This window comes from Mastigoproctus giganteus, chromosome 9 (genome assembly GCF_048544385.1).
Source record: "Mastigoproctus giganteus isolate SK-2022 chromosome 9, ASM4854438v1, whole genome shotgun sequence".
Classification (NCBI taxonomy): domain Eukaryota; kingdom Metazoa; phylum Arthropoda; class Arachnida; order Uropygi; family Thelyphonidae; genus Mastigoproctus; species Mastigoproctus giganteus.
Window position 1 is genome coordinate 212,215,257 of NC_143583.1, and position 26,853 is coordinate 212,242,109.

At 39.2% G+C, this 26,853-nt stretch overlaps 1 protein-coding gene across 1 annotated transcript in view; it reads right to left on the reverse strand.

The window, feature by feature from the left end:
* Positions 1–26,853, reverse strand: part of LOC150081103 (laminin subunit alpha-2-like) — a 707,948-nt gene that overhangs the window by 228,643 nt on the left and 452,452 nt on the right. Inside the window, exon 44 of the mRNA XM_090380924.1 lies at positions 19,002–19,118. Within this exon, the coding sequence (XP_090237050.1) occupies positions 19,002–19,118 (117 nt within the window). The remainder of the gene's footprint in view (positions 1–19,001; positions 19,119–26,853) is intronic.

Sequence of the window (26,853 nt, forward strand, 5' to 3'; positions counted from 1 at the left end):
CCTGTCTGCATTGCTCAGAAAACTTAATATCTGACTGCAGAATTACCCCAAGTCTATTTCATTCTCCACTATCCTGAGTGTAACACCATACAATCGGTACATTTTCCTGGGGTTACTGCTACCCATATGCAGTACTTTGCATTTGTCAATGTTAAGCTTCAGTTGCCACTTCTCAGCCCATCTGCTCAACATTTCCAGATTATGTTGCAGCAGCATACTGTCCATTCCAATCTTTGTATCATCTGCAAACTTTAACATTAAGCTTGATATACCTTCATCAATATCATTGATAAATATACAAAACAACAATGGGCCCAACACTGAACTCGGGGATACACCACTAATACATTAGTCCATGAAGAGCAGTATCCACTGATCACCACTCTGTCTTCTCCCACTTAACCATCCTTTTATCCATTGTAGCAACTTTCCCTTAATGCCATTCTGCTCCAATTTGCACAGTAGTCTTGCATGTGCAAAAGTATCAAAAGCTTTCCTGAAATCCAAGTATATGATATCAAAATTATTTTTTTCATCCAGTTCCTTTGTGACCACATCATAGTATCCAATCAAATTGGTCAGACAAGAGTTCCCCTTAACAAACCCAGCTGTGTCTGAATTATTACTGCTGTCTTGTCAAGATGATCTTGCAATGCTTCTTTAACCAGTTACTCTATTATTTTCCTTGGAACAGAAGTCAATGTAATTAGTCATGTCATCCTTTGATCACCTTTTGTGAATTGGAGATACATTTGCACATCTCCATTACGTGGGGACTTTCCCTGAGTCCAAGGATGCTCTTGTGGCTAAAAGTTTTACTCCCTTTGCCACCTCCTTTAACATAACTGTATAGATCCCATCCACCCCAAGTGCCTTTCTTATGTGTAACTTAAACATTTTCTCCTCCCCTTTGCTCTCAGTTATTAAAATATCATTTAACTCCCTGTTACAGCTTGGTTAACATCTGGCCCTCCCCTCCTTGAATGACTCCTCAGATGTGAATGTAGATCCAAAATAATCATTTAGTTTGGCAGCTATCTGAGAATGATCATCTACAGTCAAACTACTGATATTAAGTGGACCAATCTGATTCATCCCCTTCATTTTAGAGTTTATATAAGTAAAGAAGTTTTTGCTATTTTTCTTTGCATCCATTGCCAAAGATTTCTTATAATCTGCCTTTGCTTGCCTAACCTCCTTGGTGACTTGACTCCAGACTAGCTGATATATACCATAGGCTTCTGTGTCACCTGATAATTTATATGCATCCCATGCATTTTTCCATTTGCCACAAGTCTCATTAGTTCATCTGACATCCATTTGGACCTAAATCTAGAACAGTATTTCTTAGTTGGAACAAAAAGCCTAGTAGCTTCCACAATTACTTCCTTGAATGCTTCCCATTTAGAATTTGCTGTTGGCAACATCATCAGTTGGTTCCACTGCATAGAACTTAAAAAATCTAAGACCACTGTAGTCACCTTTACAAAAGCAAAAACCTTTCCCTTTACCCTGATGGTAATTATATCTTTAAGTAAATCCCACATCAGTACACTGTGATCACTGCCGCCTAGTGATTCTTTTATCTGTAAATTCTTTATGCATGAATAATCACTGCTGATAATCAGATCAAGAGTGTTACTCCGTCTGGGTGCCTCTCTAACATGCTGCTGTTGAAAAAAAATCATCCAAGAAACTTACAAAAGTTTTGCTAGTGTGTCAGTGTCCAATCCACAAGTTCCAGTCAATATCTGGGAAGTTAAAATCTTCCATTATAAGACACTGATTTACTGGCCCACTCTATTTCTCTGTATAATTGTTCATTGTATTCATCAGTCATTAGGCCTATAACAGGCTCCTACCCTCATTTTTGCTTTCCCAGTACTTATGTCACACCGAACTAACTCAATGTTGACTATCCATCTATGTCAACTGGATGCATTTCCTTAGATCTTATGTGTTTCTGCCTTTGATGTCTTGACCAGCACTTTAAATTCATGTAAATTCATGTAATTCACTATACTCCTAGGATTGGTGTACATTCAGTGCTTATAGTTAACTGCACAAAATTCAAGATGTATTCCCAAATTTATACACTTCAATTTAGTTTATGTTAACAATCCCAATGACTACTGCAATTGCAGGAAGGAGGAGCTTTTCAAAATTAAATGTCATAAAAAACTATTTGAGAACAACCATGGGCCAGGAAAGATTTAAGTTTGGCAATCTGGTCTATTAGTTATTTAGGGGGGGGGAGATAATTGTTATTTTTCTGAGTTAAAACAAGGAAAGTTGATTTTGTTCAAGAAATTTGCATTAATTATAGTTCTCAATAAATTAGTTTAATATATAAATTTAGTTACTCTTAGCCCACTTACTGAAATTTGTATTTTTTTTCTCCTTATAAATATAACACACATTGATATGGTAAATGATGCAAGGTAGCTAACTTAGACAATATCAGCCAAAACATAAAATAAAAACCTACCCACCTCATCCTGTCCATCCCCTCTAATAATTCACTACTCTGCATTTTGAAAAAAATTGACTGATGTTTTCTGAGAAAAGGCTGTTTTTGAATCATTTTCTAATACTGATTTCAAAATATGACTTCCGTTTCTTTCAATCACCTGGGGTTTCTTCAAAAATCACGAAAGAAAATTTGATTTTTCACAAATTTTTATAAATTTTAGCAGAAGTTGTGAACTGAAATTATAACAAAATACTACTTTTACCATACTTTTATATTTAAATACATATTGCATACATGTATTTAAATATAAAAACTATTAAAAAGGGCAGTGTGGTAAAGAGTTCACTAAACACTCACCTCTCATTTTAAAAACAGATCTACGATGGGTTGAATTTCCATTTCTTTGATTTTCTTGCAGATCCTTCTATTTACAACCCTTCTTCAGTATCCAGCAATTGCCATCATGTTGACATTCCACCTCCCCTGGTACCTCATTTCCATGTCTTTAATGCCTGGTGAAATCCACTCTGTTCTTCACTAACACTTCCTACATTTTCTGGAATGTAGTTGATGTGGGAGTTTAAAAAATGTACTTTGACACTCATGTTGTAGCCTAGCTTCTTGAAGTTTGCCAACATATTTTCAACTATATCCTTGTAGCCTGAATCCTTGTTGTTCCTTAAGAAGTTCTCAACAACAGTACTGAAGCTAATCCATGCCTGTTTTTTTTTCTTTTATTCATAGTTCCCTCAAAATCTCAATCCCTCATGAGTTTGCAAATTTGTGGTGCAACATACTTTGTTTTAGTATAGGTATATGATGCAAGAAAGCAAGCTTATGCAGCATCAGCCAAAAAAAAAAAAAAAAAAAAAACACACTTCCATTTCACCCCTCCGTTCATTCGAAATACCTGTCCAGCTCAGCCTTAAATTTATTTAGGCTATCAACTTCCACAACAAGGGATGGAAGTCTATTCCACCAACCAACTACCGCTGGCTAAAGGCAAATTTCCGCACATCTATCCTACATCCGTCTTTCCTCAATCTGAATTTATGCCCTCTCAGATGATTATTCTGAGCAAGAGGCAGTATCCCATCAGCATTGAGCATGCTCAAACCATTCAAGGCTTTGTACACCTCTATCAGATCACCTTGCCGGTGCCTAGTCTTCAGACACTGTAATTTGCAAAACTTAAGCCTTTCATCGTAAGAGCAACCCTTCGTTCCGTTCACTAACCTTGTTGCCCTTCTCTGTACTCGTTCCAGCAGCGCTACATCCTTCTTTAAATGAGGCCTCCAGACCTGTATACAGTACTCAAGGTGCGGCCTGGCCATTGCCTTATACAAGGGAATAATCACCTCCCTATCCCTGCTAGAAAAATTCCTGTATATCATTGATAAGACACCATGAGTTACTCTTGCAGCCCATCTGCACTGCTCAGAGAACTTCGTATCTGCCTGCACAATTACCCCCAGGTCCTTTTCATTCTCTACCACTGTCATTGTAGTACCACAGAGTTGATATGTTGCTCTGGGGTTGATATGTTGATACGCAGTACTTTACATTTGTAAAAGTTAAACTTCATTTGCCACCTCTCAGCCCATCTGCTCAACCTTTCCAGATCCTGTTGCAGCAGCATAGTGTCAGTAGTGTCCTTAACAACCCTGCCAACCTTTGTATCATCTGCAAACTTGGACATTAAGCTTGATATACCATCATCAATATCATTTATAAATACAGAAAACAATAATGGACCCAACACCGAACCCTGAGGGACTCCACTAATAACTTTAGTCCATGATGAGCAGTGTCCATTGATTACCAATCTGTCTTCTCCCCCTCAACCATCCCTTTATCCATAGCAGCAATTTGCCTCCAATGCCACACTGCTCCAATTTGTGCAGCAGTCTTCCATGTGCAACAGTATCAAAAGCCTTTCTAAGATCCAAATATATAATATCAAAGTTATTCCCTGCATCCAGTTCTTTTGTGACAGCATCATAGTATCCAATCAAATTGGTCAGGCAAGACTTTCCCTTAACAAAACCATGCTGTGTCCGAGCTATACCAGCGTGGCAGATTATGGTCCATTTTCCTCAGCATGAATTGTTGAGGAGGCTTGCATCCTGCAGTGGGTTGATAATGGCTGCACTTTACCTTTTTTTTTTACCATTACTTAGATGGGCCATTACAGTAACTGTACCAATAACAGTAAATATCCCTTAAATTGGTGAACAACTAGGCATCCTCAGTGTAAACATTGACGCAATGTTGATTGCCAGGAACAATTCATAGTGGAAATAACCAATTGGTCATTTCCATGGGAAATACTGTAATGAGTTTTGGCTATAGATGCCAAAATGGCTTTAATGGCATTAAAGATACATGAACTGAGAAAATAGTTGACACAAAAAAGCAGGGTGATTCTGAAAAAAAATGTTGATTAACTCAAGGTTTCATGGACTCTGCAAGGCCTGAAGAAAAGAAACTTGGCCTATTCAAGTGCCAAGACTTCTTTGTTTTGCAGGTATGCTATGGTTTGAATAGGAATGGTGATGCAAGGGTTATTTCCAATGAAAGGACTTGAATAAGAGTTCAGGGAAAATTCCAGCAGGAGAAAGACAATATGCATTTGGATAATGCCATGGTTCAAGGTCACATCACACTTTCCTGAAGACTGTAAGTGGGAGGTTTCTGGAGTCCAAAGGTCAAGCATGGCCTCAAAGCTATATGGATGGTCAGTCATCATTATGTTAATTATGTGAAATGATGGAAGGAAAATAAGTGTACAATAGCATAGGCTTTAGTAATTGAAAGGGACTTATCAGGGAAAGGAAAAACATGAAAATACCAAGTCTAAATTATAATATTTGCAAGAGTACTATCATAAAAATGGATTAAACTGAGCTACCTCATCTATTATAGATTAATAAAAATAAGAAAACTTACCATAAGCTCACCAATTTTACAAACTGACCAAAGTTTCAATACTAAAGATTTACCTTAGCAAAACAACAGTCTTTACCTAATGTTAAAATAAAGGCAAGCCATTCCACATAGTATCTATTTTGTAAAGAACAAAAAAATGAAAATTTTGGAAGAAAGTGTATGGGTTGGGTGGAGGGGGAAGCAAACATGATACATAATTATTCATGTAAAAATTAAACCCCAATTATTGATTTGGTAATCAATTGACCACAGACCTGAAATCTGAGTTTAATTTTAATTTGATGCTTTCTGATCAAAAGCTTCCTAAATGTGGCAAGATCTTATCTTGTTTTAATAATCTTAGAAGAGCACTGATTCTATGTAGTGTCAGACAGTAGCAAAATAAAGGTGAGAAAGTGCTAGTGTGCTACAGACTGCATGATAGCAATATCTTGGATGAGTATAATGAACAACTAGCCCCAGGGGCTCACATCTTGGCACACCCAGGGTCCTGAGCTGGATATCATCATTCTTCTCTTTCTTGGTGATTTCCTTCTACTGCTCTCTCTCTCAGGGTTACTCAAATTTTTTTTTGCCTGGTGCAGAATAAGCCTCAGGCTTCCTTGCACCATATGGCCAATAATAATAATTATTATTATTATTGTCTTGCTGCACTGTCTCCCAAGCAAGACAGTGGAGCAATTGACACTGTCTCCCATAAGGCTACCACAAGAGAAGGGCAAGACCATCCAGCCCACCAATTGGAAGTGCTTCCTGCGCAACTGTGCTAGTGACCACCCAGGAAGGAAGAAGATGGCAACGCATGAAGTGGAGCATCGAAATGAATATGTACATCATGCGAGCATACTATGAAATAACCAGGCTAGAGACCGATATGACAATGTACAGGTCGCAACTACATACCAAGTGGGTGGAACGATTCCCGGATATTCAGGTCACCAAACAGCGATTAATGGACCAAAGAAGGACCATCATCACAAAGAACCTAATAGCTCTTGCCATCTTGGAAAAATATCAAGCAGGATGTGAGCGACCAACTAAAAAGCACAAAGAATATGGAACCAGAGGAGGAACAGCATACCACAGAACCAGAGGAGGAACAGCAAGAAGAAATACAACCCAGAGTAGCTGAAGTGGAAAGAGATGAAGTCATGATATCCAGAACAGAAGATGAGTGGAAAAAGTCCCTAATAGATTCGAAGGAATAGACCCCAGAAGAACCCACGTGATACCTAAGCAGAGGCCAAATAAAATCCTGTGGAGAGTAACAGACCACCTCAATCGGCAAATAATGCCACATTACCTTGACAACAAAGGTGCAATGCTGGAGGCTATCCACACAGCCATATACTGTGCTGCCATAAGCAGTCACTAGGATTAATGGAAAAGAAACAAGAGACCAGCAGTAGAAGAACCGAAAACAGAAGGAACCGCCAGCTTGGGAAAGAAGACTTCAGCAGAATTAAGTCAAGATAGGTCAATTAACTTAGTACCAACAGGGTAATAGAAGTAAGAAATTGATTGGAAAGGTGAAGAGTATCCTCAAGAGAGACAGCCTCCACAGCAAACATGAGACCAGAAATCAGAGAATAGAAGAATACTTGGACACACTGAAGCAGAACCTCCTTGCACTCAGCAAGAGACTACAATGATACAAAGAGCTCCCAGAGGAAAATAAACAACCGAATCTTCGATGAGGACCAAAGAGCCTTCTACAGGAAACTGGGTGAAGATGAGAAAGCAGAAAATGAGCCACGCGAGAAGAAGACAATCGAGGAGTTCTGGGGAAATATTTGGAGCAGTGAAGTAAGACATAGCAGAGTCACCTGGATAGAAGTAAAACGGAAGAAAACCAAGAACATACAAGAGATGAGAGAGTGGGAGATTTGAGAAGAAGTAAAACAGTCTATAACAAACACCCACAACTGACAAACTTCAGGAATTGATAACATCCACAACTAGCTCACAAAGAAGCTCACCTGCACACACAAGCACCTAGCAGAGCAGTTCACTCAAATGATAAGGCACCCGGACACAATCCCGAAGTTTCTCACTGAAGGAGTCACATATCTGAAGTCTAAAGACAAAGATACAAGAAACCCAGCAAAATACAGGCCGATCATCTGCCTCCCAACGATGTACAAAATCCTGACCAGCTGCATAACAAAGAAGATATCAGACCACTTAGAGTCAGAACATAATGGCTGAACAGCAGAAAGGATGCAAGCGGAGGAGCAAAGGATGCAAGGAGCAATTAACGATAGATGTCACAGTAATGGAGAAAGCCTACAAGAAGCACCGCAACCTATACACGGCCTACATTGATTACCCCAAGGCCTTCGACACTTTACTTCATAGCTGGATAATATAGACCCTGAAGATCTACAAGGTCAATCCGATAGTGACAAACTTCCTAGGAGCAACAATGGCAAAATGGAGTACTATTAAGGTTGAGAACATCACAAGCAGGCCAATCCCCATCAGGACAGGAATCTTTCAGGGAGATGCTCTGAGCCCACTATGGGTTCTGTCTAGCACTCAACCCACTATCCAACATGCTTAATGGCAGCAAGTATGGATATAACCTCAAAGAACCTGTACATATTCACCCACCAGATGTACATGGATGACATCAAGCTCTATGCAGCAACAGAGAAGCAACTCCAGCAACTACTCCAGATAACCGAAGAATTCAGCAAGGACATCAGGATGGAATTTGGTCTAGACAAATGAAAGACCCACACACTGCATCAGTGAAAATTAGTCGGCCGAAACTACCAGCTGCTGACTCGTAAAGAGATCAATGCTATGACTGAAGGAGAGACCTACAAATACCTAGGGATGATGCAGGCTCAGCATTTAAAACAAAAGGAAATCAAGAAGTGCCTGACCGAAAAATATCAGAGACTCAGAAGCCTGCTGAAAGCAAAATTGAATGGAGGGAACACAGTTAAAGCCATAAACACCTATGCAGCTCCAGTACTAACATACACCTTCGGGGTCATAGATTGGACTAGCACCGAGCTAGAGGATATCATGTGAAAGACAAGGACAATGATGACCAAGAGCTGCCAACACCATCCGAAGTCAGCAGTGGAGAGATTAATAATAGCTTGGAAAGAGGGAGGAAGGGGCCTGATAGACCTGATTGAGCAACGGAAAATAACGATAGTTAACCTGAAAGATTACTTCGAGAATAACACAGCACCACTCCACCAGGCCATAAGGAAGATAGATAAGTGGTATACCCCACTCAACCTAAGGGAGGAACCTCCTCCCACCCAGATGGCACAAGAAACGAAGCTAGAAAGATGGGCAAAGAAGACACTCCATGGCAGACACTACAATGACCTCCATCAAGATCACATCTATAACATTGCTTCCAATGCATGGCTCACAAGGGGGATGCTCTTCCTGAGACTGAAGGATTCATACTGGCCATCAAAGACCAGGCAATAAACACCAGAATCTATAGAAAATACATCGCAAAGGAGCCCGGAATGTCAGATGACACATGTTGATGATGCCACCTGGCCTCAGAAATGATCCAACACATCACTGCGGGGTGCAAGGTGATCACCCAGGCTGAGTACACTCATAGGCATGACCAGGTAGCCAGGATAATACATCAGAAGCTAGTGAGGAAATACCAGTTGACCAAAGAAAGTGTACCATACTACAAGTAAGAACCCCAGGCAGTATTAGAGACCTGAACTCACAAGCTGTACTGGGACCACGCCATAATAACGGATAAGACCATCCCGCAAAACAGACCGGACATAACCTTTGTGGAAAAGATGGAAAAGGCTATCTACCTGACTGCTAGTGCTGGGCACCACTATGTCAATGTCCAGAAAACCCATGAGGAAAAAATTAGGAAGTACACAAACCTGAGACATGAGGTCAAGGAGATGTGTAATATGCAAGAAGTAACGACCATCCTGATCATAGTGTCAACCACCGGTATGGTGCCAAAGATTCTACATAGCAGCCTTGGAGCAATAGATCTCCCAGAGAACACCTACAATGAATTCCAGAAAGTCGCAATCCTGAACACATGTAGGATAGTCAGAGAGTTTCTCGACCAACAGTAACATCAGACATTACAACCACCCTGTGTACTTGGTAGCAGTACCCGTCATGGAGTGGAATCCCCCAATCAGGGAGAAATAATATAAGAGCAACAACAATAATAATAACTATACAGAGAAATAGTGGGCCAATAAATCAGCTTGTCTTATAATGGGGGATTTTAATTTCCCAGATATTGACTGGAACTTGTGGATTGATCACTCACACACTAGCAAGGCTTTTGTGGATTTATTGGATGATTGTTTTCTATGGCAGCATGTTCGGGAGGGAACTAGAGGGAGTAATACTCTTGATCTGATTATCAGTGGTAATTCTTCATGCATTAAAAATCTGCAGATAAAGGAACCACTAGGTGGCAGTGATCAGTGTGCTGATCTGGAATTTACTCAAAGATGTAAATACCATCAGGGGTAAAGGGAAGGGTTTTTGCTTTCGTAAAGGTGACTATGGTGGTCTGAGAATTTTTAAATTCTATACAATGGGACTAACTGATGATGTTACCAACAGCAAATTCTAAATGGGAAGCATTCAAAGAATTAATCTTGGAAGCTACTAGGCTTTTCATACAAACTAAGAAATATTGTTCAAGGTTTAGACCAAAATGGATGTCAGATGAACTAATGAGACATGTGACATAAGAAAAATGCATGGGATATATATATATATATATATATATATATATATATAAATTAACAGGTGCCACAGAAGCCTATGATAGATATAAGCTGGTCTGTAATCACGTCACAAAGGATGTTACGCATGAAAAGGCAAATTATGGGAAATCTTTGGCAATGGATGCAAAGAATGTTTGTCTTTGCATCCATTGCCAAAGAGAGTTCTTTACTTAGGTAAACTCTAGAAGGAAGGGGGATGAATCAGATTGGTTCACTTGATATCAATGGTTCAACTGGTGATGATCCTGCTCAGGTAGCTAGCTAAGTGAATGAGTATTTTGCATTTACATTTACACGCAAGGAGTTCTTCAGGGAGGGGAATGCCATACGTGTATTAAACTCTGGCAGTGAGTTAAATGATTTTATAATAACTGAGAGCAAAGTGGAGCAGAAACTGTTGAAGATAAACGTAAGAAAGGCATCTGGGGTGGATGGATGTCTCCAGTTATATTAAAGGAGGCAGCAAAGGAAGCAAGCAAACCCTTAGCCATAATTATGAGAGCTTCCTTGCACTCAGGGGAGGTAACCCCAGGGGCTCACATCTAGTGAGCATGGGCTTGGCACACCCAGGGTCCTGAGCTGGATATCATCATTCTTCTCTTTGTTGGTGATTCCCTTCTACTTTTGTGTGTGTGTGTATGTGTGTGTGTGTGTGTGTGTGTGTGTCTCTCTCTCTCTCTCTCTCTCTCTCTCTCTCTCTCAGAGTAACTCGGAAATTTTTTTTTGGCTGGTACAGCATAAGCCTCAGGCTTTCTTGCACCATATAACTAATAATAATAATAATAATACCCATGGACCTGAAATGTACAAATGTGACCATAATTCACAAAGGAGGATCAAAGGGCAGCAAGTAATTACAGACCTGTTAGTGTAACCTCTGTTCTGGGGAAATTAATGAAGACACTGGTCAAAGAAGCACTGCAGGATCATCTAGACAATAGATGATCCTGCAGTGTTGATTGTTGTTTTCTGTATTTATTAATGATATTGAAGAAGGTATATCAGGCTTAATGTCTAAGTTTGCAGAAGACAGAGGTTGTCAGGGTTGTTAACGACACAAATGACAGTACGCTACTGCAACAGGATCTAGAAAGTTGAGCGGATGGGTTGTGGGGTGGCAACTGAAGTTTAACATTGACAAATGTAAAGTACTCCATATGGGTAGCAGTAACCCCAGAGTAACGTATCAACTCAGGGTGGTAGAGAATGAAAAGGACCTGTGGGTAATTGTGCAGTCAGACAAGAAGTTTTCTGAACAGTTCAGACCGTCTGCAAGAGTGGCTCATGGTGTCTTGTCAATGATATACAAGAATTTTTCTAGCAGGGACAAGGAGGTGATTATTCCCTTGTATAAGGCAATGGTCAGGCCACACCTTGAATACTGTATACAAGTCTGGAGGCCTCATTTTAGGAAGGATGTAGAGCTGCTGGAACAAATACTGAGAAGGGCAACAATTGGGAAATGGAACAAAAAGCTTCTCTTAAGAAGAAAAGCATAAGTTATGCAATTACAATGTCTGGAGACTAGGCACCTTCGAGGTGATCTTATTGAGGTGTATAATGCCTTGAATGCTTTGAGCAAACTCAATGATGGGAATCCTCCTCTTGCCTAAATTAATTGCCTGAGGGTACATAAATTCAAATTGAGCAAAGACAGTTGTAGAATAGATATGGAAATTTGCCTTTAGCCAGCGGGTGTTTGATTTCTGGAACAAACCTCCATCTGTCATTCTAGTAGAAGACAGATGAAAGTTTGTGTCATGGATAGCTTAAATAAATTTAAGGCAGAACTAGACAAACATTTGGAGCAAATGGATGGGTGAAATAGGAAGGGGTTTTTTTTTTTTTTTTTTTTTGGCTGATGATGTATAAGTTTGCTTTCTAGCATCATATGCTTCTACTAATTCTAATATGTACTATAAGAGTCTCTATATGCAACTTGAATAGGCAGTAAATCTAAGTGCCTTGTTATGAAAGATTAAGTAACCACTCATTGATTGGAAATTGTTGATGACGTGATCAGTGAGACAAATTGTTTTTAATCAACTTGATGATATTTATATAAATATAAAGAGGATGGTGAGAATAATAAACTAGAACGATATCTGTGCAGTGAAAATGATATTATAAAAAATAATATTTTTGATTATACAAACTGATCTCCTACAAACTGAAAATCCATTTCAGTTTGTAGGAGAGATATAGATGACAACCGGAAAGGGAAACTACTAACCTTTAAAGCAGATAATGGGCTCCACAGTACCAATGATATGTAACCATGAGGTTACTGACAGACTCAAGGGTAACTCTCCCCCTCCCCAGATTTAAAAAGTGTCACTGCCTTGTAAGTGACACTTTTGCAGAAAGTGTCACTGACAAGGCTTTTTAGTGACAGAGAAGATAATGAAGTCTATGGTAAAGGGTATATCACAGGATCATCTAGAAAGGTATAATATCCCAAATGATCATAACATGGCTTCGAAAAAGGAAGGGCTTGCCGAATTTGATAAACTACAATGACACACAGAAACTGGATGCAGGAAACAATTTGGAAAATCCTAATTTTAACCAAGCATTTTACACAGTTCCACATGTAAGGTTTCTCTACAATCTGGAATATATGGGATTATGGGCAAAACCTTGAGTGGATTCTAGAATGGTTGAACAATGGATGGCAGACAATTGCTGTAAATAGTCTCTCTTCAGAGTGAGTCAGGATTATAAGCAGGACCTATCAGGGTTGAAGCCATTCTTCTTTCTGACTTCCTTGAATAATATTGAAAAGGGAATAAAAGATGTAGCATTGAAATTTGCAGCTGATTTGAACATCAGGAGATGGTATCATTAACCACCTCCTGATCTCCAGGCTGAACTCCTTTAGAATTATTTGGATAGGCAACATATATATCAAAGTTTTGCTACTTTAATGCTGTAAAATGAAAATGAAAGGTCCTAACATCTATAAAATAACAATCCAAGAATAACTAAAGGAGAGGAGGTAAGGAATGCTAACAGGTGTAAATGAGGAAACAGATCTGGGTGTTATACCATTAGACACGGACATCATCATACAGTTTGTTTGTTATTTGGTTTTTAGGAGCATTAGCAACTAAGGCTATATTGCTCCGGGAATATGCAGGGGTCATTCCTTGACCTTTCCGCATCCTCCATATTTGGTGGTGACTAATCAAGTCAAGTCTAATCAAGAAGCGTGTGCTATGCACTGCTGCTCCTTCCCATCTGGCTACAGAGACACCATCATCATACAATGTAAGCAGGTGTCCACTAAGGTATTCTGTGTCTTTTCAATGGTTCACTGTATGTACCTAGGGAGGAGTTCACAGTTCCATTATAAAAGTCAATGGTGTGGCCACACTGGGAATATGGTCAGGTCTGGAGGCAGCATCTAAAGGAAGCTTTCTCCAGCAGCTTGTTGACAGTGTTCAAGGACAAGCAATTTATCTGATGAGAACAGAAAACAGATGATACATTAAGAGAAACTATGAAGACATAGATTACAGAATTGGTAAAGGTAAATTTGGGAGGGGAGAGGATGGTTTGGTTTGGGATTTATTGCAGAATTAGCAATTAAGGCTATAATTGCACCAAAGGAGAACTGAATATGATAAGAGTATAAGTATTGCTAGTGGCAAATGATGCAAAAAAAAAAAAAAAAAAACTGATACAGTATCAGCAAAAAAAAAAAAAAAAAAAAAAAATGAATCTGCTAAGTAAGAAGTAAATCTAAAATAGATTTACTTCTTTAGTCAGTAAATCTATTATTTCCTCTCCAATAGTTTGTTTGCTTCTTCCTTGAATTTATTCTAACTATTCACTTCCAACAACCACAAAGGATGGAAACTTGTATCAGCAATCAACCACCCATTGCCTGAAGGAAACTTCTGCACATTTATTCTACAGTCAATCCTTCAATTTGAATTTATGCCCCCTCATATGCATAGTTTGAGCAAGAATGCCATCAGCACTGAGTTTGCTAAAGCCATTCAAAGCCTTAAATATCACATCCAGATCACCACAGGTGCCTGATCTCCAGAACTGAAGCCTTCTAGTAAAATCACCCCTTTGATCCCCTCACCAGTCTCATTGCCCTTCTCTGTACCCATTCAGGCAGTTCTACATACTTCCTAAAATGAGGCCTCCAGACCTGTATCCAGTACTCAAGGCATGGCCAGACCTTATATAATGGAACAATCAGCTCCTTATCCCTGCTAGCAAAATTCCTCTATATAAATGACAAACCCACACGAGTTGTCTTAGCAGGATGTGTGCACTGTTCAGAGAACTCAACTGACTACACAGTTACCACAGGTCTTTTTAATTTTCCCCTAACCTGAGTGTAGTATCAAACAGTTAATAAGTTAGCCATACAATCCCTAAAGAATGGTAGGGCACCAGGAGTGGACCAAGTCACCACAGAAGCGATCAAAGCCGGGGGAGATGTACTGCTTCGCCGACTACACTCACTCCTCAAAACCATCTGGTGCACTGAACAAATTCCGCTAACATGGAGGAAAGCCATTATCGTACCGATCCACAAGAAAGGTGATAACCAGGATTGCAAGAACTACCATGGCATCAGCCCCTCCTTTCCATCATTGGAAAGGTCTTTATGAAGATCATCCAGTCAAGGCTGAAAAAACATCGCGAGCAAACCAATCGAGAAGAACAGGCGGGATTTAGACCCGGGCGAGGATGCTGTGATCAAATCTTTGCCATCCGTCAGCTGATGGAGGAGAGGATCCAGTATGGACAGCGAACCGTCATTGTTTTCATTGACTTTAAGTCTGCTTTCGACTGTGTCCATCGGCCTGCCTTATGGAAACTACTAGAGGGCGAACATGTACCTCAAAAAGTCATCACACTCCTCCAAACTGCATACAACGGTTTAACCAGCCAGGTGCGTATTCAGAATGATTTATCTGAGGAATTTACCATCCAAACTGGAGTCCGCCAAGGGGATGTAGCCTCCCCGTTGCTTTTCAACATCGTGGTCGACGCCATTATGAGGCAAGCATTCAGAAACAGATGGGGCATACAATATGACAAGGATCACTATGTGACTGACCTGATGTTTGCCGATGATAGTGCTATCTTTGCTGGTAATGACTCTGAAGCCACGGACATCCTCTAGGACATTGCCCACATTGCCCGGCCATACGGTTTGAAGATCAATGCTGATAGGACAAAGGCCCTGACAACAGATGGGTCGCAAGCCACCATCTATCTCGAAGGCGTCCAGATCGAGCAAGTGCAGGACTTTAAATACCTTGGGTCGCTGGTCCAGGAGAAGAAAGTTGCATCCACCATGGAAATCCACAGCAGAATTGGACAGGCGGCCACTGCGTTCGCCTTGCTCAAATGATGTCTGTGGAAGAGGACCAACGTTTCCTCAAAGACTAAAATCCGACTCTTCCGGACTTTGATCCTGCCCATTCTCCTTTACGGATCAGAAACATGGATTTGTCTCAAGCTAGATTTAAACAAACTTGAGGTATTCCAAATGCGATGCCTGCGGCAAATTTTGGGCATCTCACTTCATGACCGCATCACTAATGATACCATCCGCACCAAATGCCAACAGCAACCAACCATTGCCGACCAAATCCAGAAGCGAAGGCTTAGATGGTTTGGCCACGTACGTAGAATGGGCATGAACAGAATACCATCCACACTCCTTTGGAGACAACGACCCACCCAATGGGGCATCCAACGGACCGCGCCTAGGAAAATGTGGGCCAAGCAAGTGGAAAATTACTCGAAGAGCCGACGTCTCGACCTTAACCAGGCCAGGACTGACGCCATGGATCGTAAAGTATGGAAGAACATCACAGAGCAAGTCCGAAACCCTGCGGCACCTACAGCAGCATACTGGTTGCGTGGCCAACCGCCTCCCTCAGCTGCCAGCTAAGGACCAAGAAGAAGAAGAAGATACTCTGGATTACTGCTACCCATATGCAGTACTTGGAATTTGTCAAAGTTAAACTTCAATTGCCATTTCTCAGTCCATCTGCCTAATTTTTCTAGACCTCATTGGAGAAGCATACCTTCATTACTGTCATTAACTACCCTGCCAACCTTTGTGCCATCTGAAAATTTAGACATTACTTCTTTAGTCAGTAAATCTATGACTTTGCTTGGAACAAAAGTTAAGCTAACAGGTTTATAATTACTCATCCTTTGATGAGTAATTATAAACCTTTGTGAATTGGGGATACATATCTCTAGTCCATAGGACCTTCCCTTGAATCCAAAGATGCTCTCATAATTATGGCTATGGATTTGCTTAGTTCTTTTGAAGTTTCCTTTAATATAACTCGATGGATCCCATCCACCCAAGGTTTTTTTTTCATGTTTAAATCCAACAATTTTTCTTCCACTTTTGTCTCCATTATTAGAAATCATTTAGTTCCCTGTTGGAGACTGATAAACTTGTGGCATCCACTTTGCTAAATAATTCCTCACATGTGAATGTAGATAAAAAATACCTATTCAGTTTGTCAGCAATGTAGTGCTTAAATAAGTAAAGTCTTTGCTGTTTTTCTTTGCATTCTTTGCCAAAGATTTCTCATAATGTGCCTTGGTTTGAATGACCTCCTTTGTGACTTGATTACAGACTAGTTTATATCTACCAGAGGCTTCTGTGTCGCCCAATAATTTATATGCATCCCATGCATTTTTCTGCATGGAACTGATGAAACTCATGGCAGAGATTCATCAGTTCATCTGACATCCATTTAGGCTTATACCTTGAAGAGCATTTAATTGATACGAAAAGCCTAGTAGCTGCTATGATTAATTCCTTGAACGCTTTCCATTTAGAATTTGCTGATGGTAACATCAGCATTTGGTCCTACTGTATAGAACTTATAACAGTCTTAGGCCACTGTAGTCTCCTTGACAAAAGCAAAAAACTTTTGTCCTTTATCCTTAATGGTAGTTAAATCTTTAAGTAAATCTCACATCAATACAACATGATCACTGCCACCTAGTGGTTCTTTTATCTGCAGATTCTTAATGCATGAAGAATCACTGCTGATAATCAGATCAAGAATACAGTTTTCTCTTTTTTGTCTTTCTAACATGCTGCTGTAGAAAAGCATCATCCAATAAATCCACAAACTCTTGATAGTGTTTGAGTGACCACCCCACAGGTTCCATTCAATATTGGGAAACATATTAGATATATTAACAACTTCATCCCATTATGTTCCTCCAGGGCCTAGGCCATTATGCACTAATTCTCAAGGTCCGAAGGCCATGTATACAGCCTTTGATTTTAAAGTATGTATTCATAATCAACATAATAATAATAAATAAAATAAAAAATATAAATAAATAAATAAAAAATAAATAACAATAAATTTTTCTAAAATTTCCAAATAAATCTTGGTTCAATATCAATAAAATTTTGCATAAATATGCACTATAAAAACAGAGCCGGTATATTACCCCGTTGGCACTAAATAGCACATTGTGTTATCCAGTGCCTTCGGCTGCTATTCCTATACCTTGTGACGAAATACCTCTATCAGTTAACAACATGGCCCTCCTTTTAAACACATTATTAACAAAAGTTGAGAAACATTTAAAGGGCACTCGACTTACAAACAAATCCGGCAAGGTATCCAAATCCAAATTAAAGGTCTCCTGTTCAAGTGTGCTGTGCAGATCTTCATAATAGGGACAATAGAGCACGACATGAAGGCCAGTCTACATCGCCTCACAGAAGCCCAAGCCAGAAGAGACCAAACCAAACTGACTCAGCCTAGACATTAAGCCATGCCCAGTCAGCAGGAAACAAGCACTCAAGTTTAACTGCAACCACGATCTTAATTTCCATTTCACAATTGTTATGGAGGGAATAAAAGCATAGGTTTCCCTGCCTTTATCAGAGTCATTCCATCTAGTTTGCCAAATATTCATTAACTCATCATGTATCCTCCACCTCTCGACCGCAAGCAGCTGCCCTCCCCCAGGCGTGACCGAATACCTAAAATCTCCACGGAGATGCCTCTTCTAAGACAGTACCTTAAGCCTGCGTGGATTACCAATAAATCCGCAGGCATCTTCCCAGATGAACCTTTGGGCAGACATTAAATGCTTTCTAATTACAACATTAATCACTTTATGATACCAAACCCTCTGAGGTCTCAATATTGGGAAAGTTAAATTCCCCCATTATAAGATATCCTGATTTACTGGCCCACTATTTCTGTGTATAGTTGTTCATATCAACTGGATGTACTGCCTTAGATTTTATGTGCTTCTTAACTAAGAGCATAACCCCCCTTCATTCTGTATATATTGTAATCCTCATATTCAAATTCTGCATCCCATATATCTGAGTGACACCACATCTCTGACATCTCCCCAATGTCTGCATTTGATAAGCTGACCAGCAGTACAAATTCATTATATTTATTTACTATTCTTATTCATAGTTACCCTAACATTGCTCATGTATTTCCTTGTTCCAAGTTGACTCACAGCAAGTCTTGAAATCACTGACATCTTGCTTTCTCAGCTGCTACATGTTTCAACAAAAGCAATACAAGAATCACTTTCACTTCTACCTGCAGCTATTATTAATCTATTAGTCTCTATACTTGAAGCTTTAGTAATATAAAAAAAAAAAAAAAACAAAAAAAACAAACCCAGAGAATATCAGGTTCAGGTATTGCATTTAACGTTATCTATAAACAAACAACAAACATATGTATTACATATATTAAATAATGCATATTCTTCAAAATTTCCTTCTCTGAAATAGATAATTATAAATGTATAATTACCTTTAGGTAATGCATCTAATTCCCTGTTAATGATATCATTGGACCTCTGGCCTTGAACTACATTTTCAGCTACTTTATCTAATTCTCTTTTCTTACTGTCTAACATTTCTTCCAAATCTAAAAATAAAAAATTCTGTTAAAAATGGAAAAAGTAAGTAATCACTTTAGATTAAAACTGATTTTTCATTCACATTCATTAGGCTAGTAAAAAATTAATTGAAAAAGCATTCTGAAAGGCTATTTGCTTTTTTCAATTAATTGTGTGTGTGTGTGTGTGTGTGTGTTTTCCCTGAAAAATATGAACTAACTCATGGAGAGAAACTCTTACTCATCCCACCTCTACTTGAAAAAAAAGGAGTGAGATTATGTTATCGAGACATTTTATAAGATGATTTGCAAGCACACATACATACTTTTTATATGAAAAAAGCACCCAGACCAGTAAAAAAAAAAAAAACATACAGGAGATGGTACTTTCGCATTGTTACCTTGGTAAGTTTATTCCATTACCTGGATTACACTGTATTCAAGGTTAAATTATTTTGTTACTATAAATGTGAAAGTTTTATTTTGCTATAGATTTTTATTATTCTAATGGTCAGCTACTTAGTTTTATGCAGTTCATATGAAAGTTCACGACATTTACCATTGAATCTGAAACAGACAAGGTAATTATAAAATAATCTCTGGGGGTGGGGAATTTCAAGCCATGCTTTGAGTATGTGCTTATTTATTAATATTTGTGAATGGAAAAGCAATCATTTATTCCTGAAAACAATGACAGGTAATTTTAATAAAGGGACGCAATGCAGCAACTGTGCTATGGGAATACTGATCTCTGTGTAATATTCATCATTATCCATGTTGCAGTAATGTGAGCAACATGATAAAAAAATTTGAGGCCATAAGTTACTAGTAAGGATGACCACATGAAAGATGACCCTGAATCATTATGAGAGTTGTTGCTGAATTCTTTGTTGTAGGAGCAGAAGAGAATTCATAAGGTTTGCTATTGTACATGCTGTTTCTCTTCAACTGTAAGAGCCTGTCTATGGAAAGCTTTTCTTGATTTCGTGCTACAATTTCTTGAACAATAGAAGACAATAAGGAAAAGCTCAATGATGTCCTCTAAACAGATGAAATAGAATTCACTTTGTTGGGTGCTGTGAACAAAATTTCATTTGGTCAATTAAAAAAAGGCCACTTTTATTACTTATTTTTTTTTTTGATGTAATCCTATCTTTTACATTTATTTATGTTTCACTCTCACTATCTTCTGGACCTGAATTCCAGAGAAGTTTGACTTTTGTAAGCCAAAATTAGACACCAATGTCTGACTAACACTGTCTTCCTCTGATTTTAAAAGTTTCCAGCATTTTCCTTACTAGAATATTTCAAGACACTTTGTACATAAATGAACTTGAAACAACTTTGAAAAACATACAGATACATAGTCCACAGTTTCACATTAAAAAATGAAGAGTCCACACACAATATACAATTATATACAGGTATTTTGACTTGTTATAACTGCAATGGAATATTTTTTTTTTTTTTTTTTTTGATTTGGTAGTTGTTGGCGCATCAGCTTCTGTGGCCATATTGCACCTCACAAGGTTTTTGCAGTACTTTGATTCAAGCCCGAGGCGGGAATCGAACCCACGACCTTTGGGTAGCCGGGCAGGTACTTTACCCACTCGGCTAGCCCGGTCGGCAACAATGGAATATACCAACTGTATATGACTGAAACTTTAGTAACATAAATTAAATTAAAATAATAAAATTCATAATGCAGGGATTCTGCTTAGTATTAGTATTTAGTATTAGTAACGGCCGTATGGTGCAAGAAAGCCTATGGCTTATGCTGCATCAGCCAAAAAAAAAAAAAAAAAAAAAAAAAAATCCGAACAAAACAATGATAAAAACAAAAATTAAATAAATAAATAATAATAATTAATAATTAAATAAAAATAATAAAATGAAATTAAAAATTAAATAAAAAGGAAATTAATCCTATCATCATATGCGCTTCCCTTACCCGAAAGTACTATCCAGATGACCTTTGAATTTCCCCAAACTGTCGGCCTCTACCACCCATGAAGGCAACTTATTCCAGTAATTTATAACTCGCTGGCTAAAATAAAACTTCCTGCAGTCCAATCTAAACATTTCCCCGCGTAACTTGAATTTATGTCCCCTAGTTCTAGCATCATTTATAATCTTGAAAATTTTGTCCTCATTCATTTTACTGATGCCTCTCAGAGCCTTAAACACCTCGATCAAATCTCCTCTAAGGTGTCTAGTTTCCAAACTCTGCAACCCACATATTCAAAGTCTTTCTTCATAAGGACGCCCTTTTGCCAATCTCACCAGGCGAGTTACCCTTCTTTGCACCCTTTCAAGAAGCTCGATGTCTTTCTTTAGGTGCGGTCTCCATACTTGAACACAGTATTCCAAGTGTGGTCTAACATAGGCCTTATATAATGGGATTATCACGTCCCTATCTCTACTTGCAAAAGTTCGATAGATCATCGATAGGACACCATGGGCCTTCCTTGCAACCTGTTTACAATGCTCAGAGAATTTCATGTCTGACCGTATCGTAACACCCAAGTCCCTTTCCTCCAGTACTGGGTTTAGTTGAACTCCACCAAGTGAATAAGTTATTTTGGGATTACTGTTTCCCAGGTGTAATACCTTACACTTTGTTGGATTAAAGCACAGCTGCCATTTTTCTGACCATTCTTGAAGTCTATCTAGGTCTCTCTGAAGAAGCTCAGCTTGACAGTGATCATTAACTACTCTACCAATTTTAACATCATCTGCAAATTTAGACATCACGCCCTCTATCCCTTCATCAATGTCGTTTATGAAAATTAAAAACAACAGTGGTCCTAATACTGATCCTTGGGGAACCCCACTTCTCACATCAACCCAATCTGAGGAATAGCCATTTATCACAACCCTCTGCCTCCTGCCCTGAAGCCATCCTTCTATCCATCTAAGGATTTTCCCAGTGATTCCAACCTGTTCCAGCTTATAAAGCAACCGCTCATGTGGGACTGAGTCAAAAGCTTTGCTGAAATCTAAATAAACAATGTCGAAATTATTCCCTAAATCCAGCTCGTGAGTGACCCTTTCGAAATAGCGAACCAGGCCAAATTGTATCATTTGTGGGCAGCCCCTATGCAAGCACTGTCTAGAATTTAGCATTAGCATAGGCACATAATGCAAGAAAGCAAGCTTATAGGCGCCTCCATAGCCAGGTGGGAAGAGGAGCAGCAGTGCGTAGCACACGCTTCTTGATTAGACCGGGGTTCAAGCCCGTCACCACCAAATATGGAGGATGCGGAAAGTTCAGGGAATGACCACAGCATATCTTGGAGCAATATGGCCTTAGTTGCTAATGCTCCTAAAAACCAAACAACAGTAACGGCAAGCTTATATAGCATCAGCAAAAAAAACAAAAAAACCCCTCATTTCACCCATCCACTCGCTCCAAATGTTTGTCAAGTTCTGCCTTGAATCTATTTAAGCTATCAACTTCTACAACAACAGATGGAAGTTTGTTTTGCCAATCAACCACCCGCTGGCTAAAAGCAAACTTCTGCACATCTATCCTACAACTGTCTTTTCCTCAATTTGAATTTATGCCCTCTCAGGCGATTATTCTGAGCAAGAGGAAGAATCCCATCCGCATTGAGCATGCTTAAACCATTCAAGGCTTTATACACCTCAATCAGATCACTTCGCAGGTGCCTAGTCTCAAGACACTGTAATTTGCAAAACTTAAGCCTTTCTTTGTAAGAGCAACACTTTGTTACATCCACTAACCTTGTTGCCCTTCTCTGTACTCATTCCAACAGCTCTACATCCTTCTTAAAATGAGGCCTCAAGACCTGTATACAGTACTCAAGGTGTGGCCTGACCATTGCCTTACACAAGGCAATAATCACCTCCTTATCCCTGCTAGAAAAATTCTTTTATATCATTGACAAGACACCATGAGCTACTCTTGAAGACCATCTGCACTGCTCAAAAAACTTCATATCTGCCTGCACAATTACCCCCAGGTCCTTTTCATTCTCTACCACTGTCAGTGTGGTACCACAGAGTTGATACATTATTCTGGGGTTACTGCTTCCCATGTGTAGTACTTTACATTTGTCAATGTTAAACTTCATTTGCCACCTCTCAGCCCATCTGCTCAACTTTTCTAGATCTTGTTGCAGCAGTGTACTGTCATTAGTGTCATTAACAACCCTGCCAACCTTCGTATTGTCTGCAAACTTGGACATTAAGCCTGATATACCATCATCAATATCATTTATAAATACAGAAAACAACAATGGACCCAACATTGAACCCTGAGGGACTCCACTAACCAAACTGGTGTCTCCTATTGTAGGACATTCAAACTTTACCATCAAAGACAGTAGGTACTTTGTGCAATTTATACATGCTCAGGAAATTGAAGACTGTGAGGCTATAGTGTTATTTTATGTGGTGTTCTTATTGCATGCATCCCCACTGAGTATGGTGTGAAGTGTGTACACATGACATCGGAGAGGGATGGCACCTTAAGGGAAAGACTTCCTTAAGTATGGAAGATATTTGTAGCAGTGTCAAATTATGGTGTTTATAGTACTACCATGTTATATCAAGATACTAAGTATAAGCATGTCGACGGCACAGCTATTGGCTCTCCAATTAGTACTATTGTTGCCAACTTAGTCATGGAAGAGCAGGAGTCTAGAATTTGATGGGTCTGTTCTGCCTCTCTCCAGGCATGCATGGAAACACTATGTCAATGATACATTCTCCATTATACAGAGGGGAGGACAGGATGTTGTTCTCAGCTTCCTCAATGGTTTCTCCCCTTTCATTCAGTTCGAAGGTGGAAATAGATGGTACCCTCCCTTTCCTTGATGTGTTTGTTTGTAGGGATGGCCCTAGTGCAAGGGTCCTCAAACTACGGCCAATGAAAGAATTTTATCTGGCTCGAGGATATTTCAATTAGATCATAAAAATTAATGTTTATATTAGATCACAATAAAATTTATGAAAAACACATTTTATAGATTATTTTAACATTTGTTAGTTGATTAATACTGTTGATACCTCTGTGTCGTCTTTTAGATATTAATTCTGTTATTTCCACTCAAAGCTATTCTTTGAAACATTGTTAAAGTAATCTGTTAATCTTGACCCCATCATTAAATAGCAATAGGTGCTAGAGACAGTAATTAGGGATTTCCTAATCCCTTGCCAACCTGCACATGAACCCTGATTTGCAGAGTATGGGAGCAAAGGTTTCTACTATACAAGAACCCCCGGATCCAAAATAAAACCATGACATTATCCTATTGGTTAATGGAGTTAATCCCTCTACTATAAATTAACTGCTAGTAGCCTGTTTGCACAAAGTAGTAGTAGTAGTAGCATGTGATGCAAGAAAGCAAATGTATGAGCTTATGCAGCATCAGCCAAAAAAAAAAAAAGAAGAAAATCACACCATTCCCTCCAAATGCCTGTCCAGTTCCTCCTTAAATTTATTCAACCTATCAACTTCCACAACGACAGATGGAAGTTTGTTCCAGCAATTAACCACCCGCTGGCTAAAGGCAAATTTCCGCACATCTATTCTACATCTGTCTTTTCTTAATTTGAATTTATGCCCCCTTAGGCTCGTAATCTGAACAAGTGGAACGATCCCATCAGAATTCAGCGTGCTCAACCCATTCAAGGCTTTATATACCTCAATCAGATCACCGCGCAGGTGCCTAGTCTCCAGCCACTGCAATTTGCAGAACTTAAGCCTCTCTTGGTAAGAGGATCCCTTCATTCCCCTCACCAATCTTGTTGCCCTTCTCTATACACGCTCAAGTAAATCTACATCCTTCCTAAAATGAGGCCTCCAGACCTGTACGCAGTACTCAAGGCGTGGCCTGACCATTGTCTTATACAGAGGGATAATCACCTCCTTTTCCCTGCTAGCAAAATTCCTATATATCATTGACAAAACCCCATGACCTGCCCTGGCAGCCTGTCTGTATTGCTCAGAAAACTTCATATCTGCCTGCACAATTACTCCCAGGTCTTTTTCATTTTCTACCACCTTAAGTGTAGTACCACACAGTTGGTACGTTTCTCTGGGGTTACTTCTACCCATATGCAGTACTTTGCATTTGTCAAGGTTAAACTTCAGTTGCCACTTCTTAGCTCATCTGCCCAAATTATCTAGATCCTGTTGCAGTAGCACACTGCCATTACTGTCATTAACAACCCAGCCAACCTTTGTATCATCTGCAAACTTCGACATTAAGCCTGATATACCTTCATCAATATCATTGATAAATATACAAAACAACAGTGGACCTAACACCGAACCCTGTGGGACTCCACTAATAACATTAGTCCAAGAAGAGCAGCACCCATTGATTACCACCCGCTGTCTTCTCCCACTTAACCATCCTTTTATCCATTGTAGCAACTTACCCTCAATACCATTCTGCTCCAATTTGTACAATAGTCTTCCATGCGCAACAGTGTCAAAAGCTTTCCTGAAATCCAAATATATGATATCAAAATTATTTTTTGCATCCAGTTCCTTTGTAACCACATCATAATATCCTATCAAATTTGTCAGACAAGACTTTACTTTAACAAACCCATGCTGTGTCTGAATTATTGCTGCAGTCTTGTCTAGATGATCCTGCAATGCATCTTTAACCAGCGACTCCATTATTTTACCCGGAACAGAAGTTAAACTAACTGGTCTGTAATTACTCGTGTCACCCTTCGATCCCCCTTTGTGAATTGGGGATACATTTGCACATCTCCAGTCCGTGGGAACCTCCCCTGAATCCAAGGATGCTCTCATAATTATGGCTAAGGGTTTGCTTAGTTGCTTTGCCGCCTCCTTTAATATAACTGGATAGATCCCATCCACCCCAGGTGCTTTTCTTACGTTTAACTTCAACAATTTCTCTTCCACTTTGCTCTCAGTTATTACAAGATCATTAAGCACCCTGCTACAATTTGATAACCTTCTGCCATTTTCAAACCTTAATAACTCCTCATGTGTGAATGTAGATGCAAAATACTCATTTAGTTTGTTTGCTATCTGAGCAGGATCATCAACAGTCGAACCATCGATGTCAAGTGGACCAATCAGATTCATCCCCTTCCTTTTAGAGTTTATATAAGTAAAGAAATCTTTTCTGTTTTTCTTAACATCTTTTGCCAATGATTTCTCGTAATCTGCCTTCGCCTGCCGAACCTCCTTTGTGACCTGATTACAGATTAACTTATATCAGCCATGATTACAGATTAACTTATATCTGAGTCGCTTGATAATTTATATGCATCCCATGCATTTTTCTTCTCTGTTACGAGTCTCATTAGTTCATTTGACAACCATTTAGGCCTAAACCTTGAACAATATTTCTTAATAGGTATGAAACTTTTAGTAGCTTCCACGATTAATTCCTTGAATGCTTCCCACTTAGAATTTACTGTTGGTAACATTGTCAGTTGATCCCACTGTACAGAATTTAAAAACTGTCGGAGACCACTGTACTCGCCTTTACGGAAGCAAAAACCCTTTCCTTTACCCCTGATGGTAATTAAATCTTTAAGTAAATCCGACGTCAGTACACTGTGATCACTGCCACCTAGTGGTTCTTTTATCTGCAAATTCCTAATACACGAATGATCACTGCTGATAACCAGATCAAGAGTATTACTTTCTCTGGTTGCCTCTCGAACATGCTGCTGCAGAAAACAATCATCCAATAAATCCACAAAAGTCTGACTAGTGTGCGAGTGCCCAAGCCACAAGTTCCAGTCA